The 12,693-nt window shown below is 32.6% G+C and overlaps 1 protein-coding gene across 1 annotated transcript; it reads right to left on the minus strand.

Annotated features, from left to right (window-relative positions):
• Positions 1-3,979: 3,979 nt before the first annotated feature.
• Positions 3,980-12,050, minus strand: LOC126775156 (translation elongation factor 2). The gene is made up of 15 exons (XM_050496945.1): positions 11,918-12,050; positions 11,367-11,581; positions 10,835-11,028; positions 10,468-10,665; positions 8,832-8,967; positions 8,039-8,261; positions 7,614-7,760; positions 7,365-7,526; positions 6,863-7,027; positions 6,525-6,716; positions 6,182-6,361; positions 5,642-5,931; positions 5,461-5,563; positions 4,637-4,894; positions 3,980-4,217 (listed from the first exon to the last, which is right to left on the minus strand). The coding sequence occupies exons 1-15, from the start codon at positions 11,918-11,920 to the stop codon at positions 4,149-4,151; spliced, it is 2,535 nt and encodes an 844-aa protein (XP_050352902.1). The 5' UTR covers positions 11,921-12,050; the 3' UTR covers positions 3,980-4,148.
• Between the last annotated feature and the right edge of the window lie 643 nt (positions 12,051-12,693).

The raw sequence follows: 12,693 nt of genomic DNA on the forward strand, positions 1-12,693 counted from the left end.
TTTTTTTATAATGGAGATCCAATTCGGAATATTTTTACCAAATACGTGACTTTATTAGTGTTGGAAAAATGACCTCCGAATCAGAAACTCGAGCCTAGAGTAGAGTCAAAGCTAGAGATCTAAGAGACACCTATCCTCTTAGATGTTATCAATTAATACTTCCGGTCCTACATATACGGCTAGTTCGGGTACATCTTGATGATTATTTATAAGTATAGATTAAAACTTCTGTTTAACAATTTAATTAGTAATTTCATAATCAAATAAATAGTTGATTCATATTTGTTTATACTTGGAACATTTTATTAAATATTATTCTATTTATTAATGGCGCCTTCTGCTTGTCAGCTTCCGGTGCAATTAATAAATAGTGCTTATTATTTATTTATATTTTCTCAAATTATGTCGATTAATCAATGCTATAATAATTTTGTTTTATTATGTATAATGTAAGGATTAAGCTACTAGAATCTTATTTTACTGATCTGGCTAGGTTGTCTGCTGCTGCTGTATTATTAAATAATATTTGTCCGTAAATAATCATTAAAATAATTAAGATAAACAATGTTTAATATTATCTTTTAAGTTTGTAAATTTAGTATTAAATTAGGTCAAGATGTTTTTGTATAAATACCGCCAGTTTAAATATATCGGGCATTGGTATTGTAACCGTTGTAACGAGCATTACAAGTGTTTTCTTATATAACGTATCGTCATTTTCGCCGCCACCCTGGTAATCCACCTTCTATATAGATTAAATCTTATCGAACTGGATTTGGTTATGTTATTTAAGAAAAATTAATTTAAAGTTCCTACACATCTCATATACTACCTCTAAACTAACTGTAAAAAAACAACAATAGTTAGTATTATTGTGTTCTAGTTTAATGGACAAGAGAATGGGTAGCGAGGGATGTGTATGTTAAAAACCAATAGAATCATTAATTTACCTAGCCCTGCGTCTAGTGGAAACGGCTTTGCAAAAGAATGGAAATACGGTCACTACGGATGTGTGCTAGGGACAAGCGAAAAAATAGCAGTCACTATACGGTGTTTGTCAGAGGTACATGCGTAGTGTGTGAAACGAGCCCACACATCCTCGCGCCGTTACACAACGTCGCTATGAATCCTCGCACCACTCAGCGGCCTAGCACATATCCGGTGGAAACATTTACACCGTTTCAGTTTCGTTACACATCCTCGCACATCTTTGGTGGAAACGCAGTCTAAATATCAAGCACAAAGGACACCTTATGCCCTGTGCAATTGGTTATTCTCTTTTTGATAATTGCCTTAAAACGTGTGTAAGTGTTCCGAAATGCATAAAAATTAAGTTTAGATTGCGCAATTAAAAAAAAATGTAACCTTACATACAATATAATTCCGTAAATGTAGCCGTTTTTTAAACAGGATAATTGTAATAAGCAAAATAATCGTTTTATCATTATCTACTCAAATATCAATAAAATATATAAATTAAATAATCCTAAATACCTATATATTTTGAAAAGCGAATACCTTTAATTTGGCTATGGTACATAAATATATATATATATACAAGTATTATTACAATAAATATTATGCATTTTAAAAAAAAACTTTAAATTTTTTAACTTTTTTATTAACATTTAAATCATTTGTATTAAACAACTGCTTGTGATCACAGACACTAGTATTTGAAACGCCAGGAAATGATAAAAAGAATGTTAAAATATACGCAAATAAAAAAATTACGGCTCATAGTTGTTTAATTGGTAACAATCGCAAAACAAATATTTTTGTTTGCAGCCCGCGACACCCCGACTAACGTGTAGCCCCTATACAAAAATGATTGGGTATGGCTACCATAAGTTTCTCCCTCTCTTTTATTAAAAAATACAATTTTTCCCAATCTGATAAATATTGCTTTTAGTCTTCTTCAATACCTACACTTGATAAATTTAATACATTAGCAAAAATCGATACCAATAATAAAGTATTGGTGACCACTTACCACTAAATTGCCCATTTAGCCGTCCTACCGATTTTATAAAAATAATGATAAATTGAAAGTTCAAAGTTTGATAAGACTACTGAGGTCTACAGCTTTTGTTTTTCTAATACCTATTTATCAAAGATATTTTAGCTGTAATATTGAAAAGTTTACTTCAATTGTACAGTCAGTTTAAAAAAAAATTAGTAGCTAAACTTTTTAAGAGAATATTTATTTAAAAATAAAACAATCGTATATCGTATTATCTTTATTTTCAAGAAACTTTTATTAATAAAATAAAGGAATTTCTTTGAATAAATCATTTTTCACTAAGAACTGCATATACCTGTAAAGTAAAATTAAAAAATAATATAGTATTCATATTTGGTAACAATGTCGAAACGTTTCTACTATTTGTTATCAGAGTAAATAAAAAAGTTGACCTCAAAGAAATTCAGAACAGGTCTGTGATAAGATCATCATTTAAAGTTTATTTAAATTACTTAATTAAAATGTTTATCGCAATTTTTAAATTTAAACATGTAATCGTCGTACCTGATATCGCAATTTTCATTGATGTTAAGTGAACCGGTGATGTATAACTGAAAAATAATTTACTTTATAATATTGTTTAAGGCTTATATACTATTACTGTCTTATATTAGTAATCAGCCCTGTTGAGCTTGTAAAACCGTCACATTAGCATCTAGTACAGGTTTCTATCATCATTGTTATTTTATTAACGAATTTAAAATTCGTATAATCAGCATAAATCTTTTTGTTCTGGTCATAATAGCACATGTGAAGTGGCACTTCACTTCATTGTGTAAGAATATGAGCTTAAACTGGCAAAGTTTACAAATAACCGTTTAATCGATCCAATATTCTATAACAGCTCTAACATCAGATCAACATGAGTTATACACACAACAGGAAATATTTAAGAAGTGAAAAAAAACAGTCTTCAAATTTCAACTTACATATTACGATAGGCGGCTTGTGCAAATCACGATGGCTACTGTAAAATAAAAAAGGTACCGTTCATTTTGATTTTTTATTGTAATATTTTATAATTTTCAAATATGAATTCAGGCCTGTTGAGCTTGTAAACCAGCAGAGTAAGTATGGTACGGTTTTATCATCATTATATTTATTCAGTTAAATAGGTAACTATATCACCTGTAAGCAACTGATATTACACACTAGGTCAATATGTGTTATAAAATAGAAATTTTTGTATGAACAATAGGAGTTTCCAAAATAAAATGTAAAAGGTTTGATGCAATAAAAGCATTTACTACTTTATATTGCGATTTTCACGCCCTATATTTGATTAAACTTAAATATTAGATGTTATAGAAAAGATTTACCTTCCAAAGAATAATCCAAGCAGTTGCTTTACCTGCAATTATAAAAAAAAAAGTTTTAAGCATAATTTTTACTTAAAACAATAATTGCTCTTAGTAAACTATTATATATTCAGAATTTAGTAAATATTTTGTCCTCAATTTATATCAGAACAGGTCTGTGATAAACTCATCATTAAAAGTGAAATTATTTTTATGACTTTCATAAACAAATAATTTGTCTATGTTGTAATTATTAAACATTATAATTTAAATGCTATTCTCAGAATTAATAATAATAATGAAAGTTTAGAATTTAAGAATTCTTACCTCAAAAAATAAATGAAATTACCTGCAACCAAAAACACATTACTAGATAATTAATGTATGGAAAGAAAAGTACAGCTATGCAAAACAAGAGCTAGTTTAAATACAGTAAAAACTCACCATATATATAAAAATAACCGTCCTATTTATACAAAATAAAAACTACATCTTTTATAATAGAAAAATTATAATTTAAAAATTAATTACAGTATAATTAAAGAATCCAGGTTCCCGACTACATCAATGATAACAAGTCGTTAGTGCCGGGATTATAATATATTTTATCATATGATACAGCCAAGTATCACAAATGGTACGATATTAACAATGCGTCTCATTGATTAATTATTTTATTGAAATTTCTTCAGCTTATGCTTTTAACAAAACTCATTGAGGCGAAAACAAGTTCGATGATGGTTAACCAAAATGATGATCAGATATTGCGTGAGGCGCGCTTATTAATGTTACATATATTACAGTATTGATTGCATTAGCTACGGCGTTTACAATTTGTCCAAGTATTGAGTTAGATCTGGGAGACCTTCCTTGAGTCCTTTCCTTTTTCTCGTTTCCTGGAAAGTAAAAAAAAAATAGTTTATTCTCGAGTTGTAGCGGAGCAAGCAAAGAATTACGAAAGAACGATATTCGATTAGATTTAAAAATTGAAATATTTTATAAGTTTTACGGATTAGTTATAGATAAAATAAATGTATCGCGTGTGCCATGGCATGCAGTCCCGGGACATAAGGATAGCGGTCCTGTGCAGCGCGAGGCGAGCGAGTCGATCTGCTTCCGCACGCGCCGCCGTCGTCACCGCGCGCGGGCCGCGGGGCGACGCGCGCGCTACGACGTGGCACGGGGTGCGGAAGCGAATAGTGTTTACATGCGTAATATTGTATTAATATTGGCTTTCTTTTAGTTAAATATTAATATTATTTTTATATTTAATAAATATGTAAACATTTAAAAAACCTATTACTAGTCTATTCACCTGGACTACAACGTAGGGCTTGGAGCCCGGCTCGCATGGGTCACCTGGCAGGATCTGCCAGTGGTCGAACACGCACTGAGGGAAAGCTTGGCCTCCGGTATTGGAACGTAAGTCAGCGGTGAAGCCGAAGGATTCATTGACAGGCAGGTAAGCTTTCACAACAAACATGGGTGTGCCGGCTACTTGCGACTCTTCGAATACGTGCCCACGCCGTCTGTTGAGTACACCGTAGATACCTCCCACAGCTACTTCAGGACACTGCATATAAAAATTCAATGTATCAATATGATAAGCAACAAATAGTTTTTAAAAATTAACCATCTCTATATTTAATATTACTTGCATGATTTAAATATGCAATTGGAACAATATAAATCCTTAGATATTAAAAGATATTTAGCAATCATGATAATGAAATAGTTTCATATAGCACAAGCTATAAAAATATTTTATAGCTATGGGTGGCCTTTGTTGTTGAGCCTGTCTGAATTTTTCCTTTAAATGGATTTGCCAATTACAGGTAGTGTTAAAATTTCGTAAATAATGTTAGTTCGCGTATTCAGGTAAGGCATGAAATTTGTAGGTCGAAACCCTAAACTGAAAAAAATGAACTGTTGTTCTGCCACGTCTCGGAATAGCAGTTAGGCGAAAATGCCAGCCTGCTTAGGATAGCACGTGGGGTGACGGTACATGCATTAAATATATTATATTGAATAAAGTACCAATGATATGTTTAATCATAGCCTAGCGAGAAAGTTCTAATCACTGTCAAATAAAAAATTACTGTTTACAGTGAATTAAGATATAACGAAATTTGCAGTTACCTGAATTTCACACAAGTAGACAGGTTCCATAAGCCTGGGCGCCGCGGTCAGCAGACACGCATACAGACATCTTCTCGTCGTTGGAATGATCTGACCACCACCTCTGCATAAATAATGTCATAAATTAGATATGACTAAATGTACATACATATACATATTTTCTTTGTTATTTCCAACGAACCTGTGGATAGCGTCCGTGTGCAGTGTTACATCATAGATGTTAAACCGTACTCCTCTCAAATTCTCCTCAGCCATTACTCCTTCCTTGGCGGCCCATTGGAAACCGGCGACAACGGAATCCTTGATTTCGTTGAGGTACTGTACTCCCTTTGCGCAATCTACCAGGATGTTGGGGCCAGTACCCTCGGGACCGAAGCACCAGATCTTACGGGCTTCAGTTACATCGTACTCGTACTTCTCGCCGAGATAACGTGCACGGGTCTTGAAGTCATCACGTGGGTTTACTTTGCCCTGAATTAAGTGAATATATTCTTAGTGCGAGTATAGTTAAAATGGCATCAGCGTGCGCTACAACGCACGTATACGGAAGATATTTGAATGAAAATAAAATAAAGCACTTATTTGCAAACTACAGTTAACTAAAAAACAAATCGAATATACTATTTTTCTTCCATCATTAACAATGTATGTATTTACAAATTGGACGAAACTATCTATATCTAATATATAAAATAAATATCAGTATCTAAAAAGAATTTACGTCATCAATGTCCTCAGGAAGACCGTCAGGCATGGGGGTGGCTTTCATGAAAAGACGATTGTGCTTGTTGGGAGACTTCGACAAACACATTTGGTTGGATTCCTCACTAACTGTTTCACGGTAAGACACAACAGGGTCAGACTTCTTGATAGGAATGCATGCATGGTCTTCTTCCAAATCCTATGGATAAAACACAATTGGTAAATTAGTATATTGTATTTCAATTAATAGTCAGACTAAAAAAGAATTTTATAAAAACTATACAATAAATAGAACATAATACATAATTATTCAGTCATAGCTTATATATTCGATAAATTATGTATTAAAATGCTTTAACAACCTTGAGACAGATCTCAAGATGCAATTCTCCAGCGCCGGCAACAATGTGCTCGCCAGATTCTTCGTTAATACACTGCACCATAGGGTCGGACTTAGCGAGACGCTTAAGACCTTCCACAAGCTTAGGTAAGTCAGCTGGGTTCTTGGGCTCAACAGCTACACGTACGACGGGCGACACACTGAACTTCATGACCTGACAATGATTATATTATTAGAATTATATATATATATGCTTAAAGTGAAATCTACAAAACATTTATAGTTATATAAAATCTTAATCATTTCATTTTCAATTATTTTAAATAATGAATTGTTAATGTTTAAAATCTTCATTCATACCTTCATGTTGTGTGCATTCTTAAAAGTGGTGATGGTACCAGTCTTAACAAGGAACTGGTCAACACCAACTAAACCACAGATGTTACCGGAGGGCACATCCTCAATGGCCTCCACATAACGACCCATCATGAGGATTGTTCGCTGGATAGTCTTCTCATACAGATCCTGGAGAAAGAACATAGCTTTAAATATATATATACCAATATTTTACCCAGATCTGTAACTGAATTATCTAGCAATAGTTAATACTATTTGTTAAGCATATTTGTATTTATAAAATAATAAAATGAATGTATCGCTTGTGCCATGACATGCAGTCCCGGGACATAAGGATAGCGGTCCTGTGCAGCGCGAAGCGAGCGAGTCGATCTGCTTCCGCACGCGCCGCCGTTGTCACCGCGCGCGGGCCGCGGGGCGACGCGCGCGCTACGACGTGGCACGGAGTGCGGAAGGGGAATATTTAAATATAAATCTATGTTAAATTAATACTACTGAACTATACCTCTCTTTTGCCAGGCTGGAAGTTTGGTCCCATGATGCGGGCCTTCTGTCCCGTGACGACCTTTCCGGAAAAGACACGACCAAAAGCGTAGAAACGTCCTTTGTCAGAAGTCGGCACCATTTTGCTGACGTACATCATGAGTGGGGCTTCAGGGTCACAAGTCTGTTATATATTTATTAATTAAATATATTATTTGTATAATTTTTAAATATACAGATACACATTTTTTAAAGCATTGATATTACATACCTTGATACCAATAGCAGCTTCGTCATCGTGGGGTCCTTCGTACAACATTTCCATACGGTACTTTTGGGCAACTACTGGTGATGGGAGATGGATGGCAATCATCTGAAGCAAGGCTTCTCCAGCAGGCAACCAAGTACGCATAACCACCTATGTAATAGTAAAAAAGATTAATAGCTGTTACTAGACTAAATCATGGTAGTGATCAACAATATTGAGAAAAAATAATTGTATCTTCCATTTATGGGGTTGCAAGTCACAAGACTTACAACCAATTCCGGAAAGAAAGTACTGTCAGTCCTCTTTGACACCCAGAAACTTATTAAAATAAGTAACTGGCAACACTTGGGACTTCATCACTTAATATTTTTTATCATCTCATGAATTTTAATATATTTGTTAAAAAGAAATTTAAAATGATGTTTCACCTTCAGCAAGGCCTTGCCATCCTTATCAGAATCTTCGTGCTTGAGGGTGACTCCGATCTTCTTAAGGAGACTGTCAATTTCCTCTTTGCGGAAGTTCATGATAGCACTGAACACCTTGTAAATAGGGTCCAGGACATACATGCAGAAAGAGCGCTTGTTCTCATTGTCCCTCTGTTTCGCCCACTTCTTGGTGTTAGCATTGAAGAAGTTTTCTCCCCATAGCCTAGTTATAATATATTTTTTTATGAATAAAAATAGCCAATAAACACTCCATAATATATTCTACATTTGTAATATAATTTGTATCCCAGTGAATACTATAAAACATTCACAACTAAATGTCTTAACTACTCTTGAGAAAATACTTTTCGTCCTTGTCTGCCACCGGTGTATAGAATATAAAACCTTTACCCAGTATCAATGGGACGTAATATATTTATCTTATAGACTTTCAATGAGATGATTCTTGTTTGGTTTCAACCTTTTTATTAAATAAGGCATCATAAATATCATACAAATAAAGAATAAATATTTATGTATTTATTTGGCTTTATAATTGTTTTACATATTTTTAAATTAGTCATGCACATTTGTAACAGCATTGTAGCAATATAATGAATATGTTATGTATGCGTTTGATATTTACATCAAAAATAGCAATTGGTGGTTAGGAAGCAAAAATATTGTTTCTTTTTCATTTTGATTGTTTTCTAAATATAATTATTAATTATTTTTACTTTATTATACTTGAATACTGTATTCATGTTTTGTATTAATATCCATAAAGTCTAACCTGTTCATGAGCTTGACAAGGTCGATCTTGAACTTGTCAGCGTACATTTCGGCGAACTGTTTCAGGGTGAACGCCCATCCATGAAGACCAGAACCGAAACCCACGGAACCCTTGCTGGGGTCGACGCGAACCTCACCTGACCAAGACGATTTTATTATTATAATTCATATTATTCAATGTTAATGTGAGTAAATCTTCAGTAATATTTACACATTACAGAAATACACTATAATATTAAAAAAAAGAAAAAACTGTATAGTGTCATCTAGTTGACCCCTTACAATTCATGTGTTGAATATTTAAATGCTTTTAGTTTATTTTTCATCAATACATAATGTATAGTACATAACTTATCAACCTACAAACTTATTCTGTTCAGGTCAACAACATGGATATATTTTCAATATTCAAATTATGCATAGAAATAAAAAAGAGTTGTAACATATCTCTTCCAGTTGTTTATTACAATAATAAATTGCAATTTTAACTTAAAGATTTTTTCTTTGTGTCCTTATTGACCCCAAAAGGATATTCAATAATCCACTGGCAACACTTAGGACTAAAAACTAGTTGCGAGAACAGTGAAGCAGACAACCAAACCATAGTCAATAGTGCAAATTTGTCAAAAATAATAAAAATAGGTATGATGTAAATTGGCATTATTATCAAACAGTTAAAGAACATTTTTAGCTTGCACATAAGTTAATATGAAAAATTGCATACAACTGTAATATTATGCATAAAAAAAAAAAATAATCCAAGGTTTGTTTACATTACTGGATAGTATAGTTGATAGTTATAAACAACATTTCAGTAATAAAACAAAATAAATGTTTGTTTTATAAAGTCAGACTAAGACACAATGTATATAAAAATTGTGAAATAAAAAAGTTAACTATCTTTCTGTAAAATATGGCAATAGGAATAGGATTAAAATATATCTTTCTTGTAGGTAGAAGTATTAAATAACACAATACAAGCTTAAAGTCGTATCTGACCCTCGTTCGAAGTTTTTAACTTATGCAAAATTTGTGTAACAGTGATATGAATGTAAGAAATTATTGTTATTCATATCAGCAATAAGTTATCAAATTTTAATCTTATAGTAATCTCAAGTAGATTACAACAATATGCAGGTGTGTGACCTTGACCAGAAACACTCTTAAACATGTGTGATGGAAGTCTGATCTGCTGTTATAAGTTGATTTAATACAGCAAGATAATAAACATGACCTATAGTCGCTGTATGATAATCAAGAAACATGATGAAAGTTAACACGCCCTTTGTATTTTGCTTCATGACTTGCAGATAAGCTGTGATAAAAAAATGCTAGGTAAAAATAATGATGATAAAAATGTAATAAAATTTTTAGTCATAAAAATTATAGTTCGTAAAAAACATCACATATTTATTACATTTCTTTTTTGCATTTTAGTATTTTTTTAAATATTGAGTTGATATTTAATAGATAGTAATTAAATGGAAATGAGCTTTAAACTAAATCTTACTATTAAAGTATGTATGAAATAAGCTTTGCTGACTATAATTTATTTCACCTGAAACATGACCGCTGGAGTCATGTTGCCTCCTGTTAATTGTTATACAACAAATAATAACATGCAAAATAAAACTTACCCATGGGACCACTGTCATCGGAGTATGTAGCAATGATGACGTTGACGTTTTCAACAATACGCTGGAAGGTCTGGTAAAGTTCTTCAGACTCTAATTGTAGCTCAAGCAGAGCACGGTCCATCTTGTTCATGAATAAAATTGGCTTGATGCGCTCAGCAATAGCTTGACGCAGCACCGTCTCGGTTTGTACACATACACCTATGACAAAAGTTTAGATGTGAATTTCCAATTAATTCAATTATTTTATGGAAAGTTATATTAGATATATAAAGAACTGACATCTGTTACTGTTAACTGTAAAAAAGCTTATAAACATTGTAATACAAGTAATAGTTTTCTTTGGTTATTAATTTATAATTTTTCTTACCCGATACACAATCCACCACAACAAGAGCTCCATCTGTGACACGGAGAGCAGCTGTTACTTCCGAGGAGAAGTCAACGTGCCCAGGTGAGTCAATAAGGTTGATCAAGAAACCCTTTTCACTCTTCTCACGCTGGTCAGGGTTTGTGATGAATACCAAGTCCTTCTCCTCCAACTCGAAGTACATGGAAATGGCACTGACAAAGAAGATTTGAAGATTGAGTAACTAATTTTTCTAACAATAGCTATATGTTTAAGTGCTTTGAAGGAACTCAGATGGCCGTTCTATGAATCTTCAAAGAAATTCAGTTTAAAATGGTAAGAACATTCATCATTGTAATAACACTTTCTCGTCTTTAATTTAATAAGGTCTCGTAAATAAATATTTAGTTCGGCACGTTGAGGTTAATGAACTTTAAGAGCACAGAATGAACTCAAGGATAATAAATTTGATATATTCTGCACCAACTGCATGTTCAAGTTCAGCCATATTGAAAGGTCGATATTGCACAAAAAAGGGTCATGAAAAACTCACGTGGATTTGATGGTAATACATCTGTCTTGCTCGTCTTTTCGGGTGTCTGTGAAACGCGTCTCACCGGCTCTCGCACCGGCGATGATACCGGCTTTGGAGACGAGAGAGTCCGTCAGTGTGGACTTGCCGTGGTCGACGTGGGCGATGACGGACATGTTGCGGATATTCCGCTTCTTGTCCATCATGCCTCTGATTTCGTCTACGGTAAAATTCACCTGGACAAACGGAATTATCACTTAACATCTTCGAAACAGTTGAAAAAGAGAAAAACAGATGGCAATTTGTCTTGTCATACGCACGTTTCATTTTGGCAATAAAGAATTAAATAAACTTATGAATCAACTACTAGTAACGTTTATTGCAGTTTAATATTATTTCACAACACTTCACAGCACCAGTATGAAAACGTCATCCGATCACAAAGAGGACTTAAAGAAAACTTAAGTTTTTATTACTTCGTAAACACGAAATTTGAAAAATATTAATGCAGAATTGTAGTAAACATACTATGAATCACTTTTCTGAACCCTAATATTGAATAAATTACTCACCATATTGGATGGTTTATGATTTTTCTTTCAATAAAATAGACCACCATACGCCAGCAATGGCGTACGCGTTAAAAAGGACCCTTTTTCAACTTCGTGGGCCGGATGTACCTGCCACCCGTCAGACGATTTTAAACCAAAGACAAACTACAAAATTGATTGCCAGTATTTTAGCCGTAACTTCAAAGAAATATTTTATTATTATTAATTTATTTTTAATTTAATCATTCGACTTACATGAAGCTGAAGCTACAAATATATTTTAAATAAAAGTTTCGTTTTAATAATGTTTTTTTCTTAGACTAATTGAAATGGTACTTGGTATCCTTAAATTTGTTTTGTTTCAGAAAGTGTTGACAAGTGTGATGAATTGAATAGTTAAAAGGTAAGATTAAATAATATTATATAGTTAAATTGTATTAACAATAGAGTAATATTACAATATATCTACGAAGAAATATAAATAATATGTAATCTATACATTATTAAAAAATAATTTCTATTTTTACATTTTTATTAATAATTACTTTTATTTATAAATTCAAGACGATTCAGGCATAAAGGCTTTAAAAGTAGCTGTATTTAGTTTTCCAGATTAACAAAATTGAAAAAACCTCTATTAGGATTTTATTTGTTTTATATCCATACAACAAAAAAGTCGTACTGTGTATGGACTCATTAAGTACATTGCCATTTAAATCGTCTTCTTTTTAGTTATGTACTAAATAGAATCGAGAAAATAATAAACATTATATTTTTGTCAGAATTTATTAAAATTA

This window comes from Nymphalis io, chromosome 17, assembly GCF_905147045.1.
Source record: "Nymphalis io chromosome 17, ilAglIoxx1.1, whole genome shotgun sequence".
In the NCBI taxonomy this organism is placed as follows: domain Eukaryota; kingdom Metazoa; phylum Arthropoda; class Insecta; order Lepidoptera; family Nymphalidae; genus Nymphalis; species Nymphalis io.

What these genes read in the sequence shown, in the direction of transcription:
- LOC126775156 (XM_050496945.1), bottom strand. An exon ending in ATCTTGAGATCTGTCTCAAG is followed by an intron (nt 6,362 to 6,524) that starts GTTGTTAAAGCA and finishes TTTTATCCATAG; the next exon opens with GATTTGGAAGAAGACCATGC. An exon ending in CACACGGACGCTATCCACAG is followed by an intron (nt 5,564 to 5,641) that starts GTTCGTTGGAAA and finishes TTATTTATGCAG; the next exon opens with AGGTGGTGGTCAGATCATTC.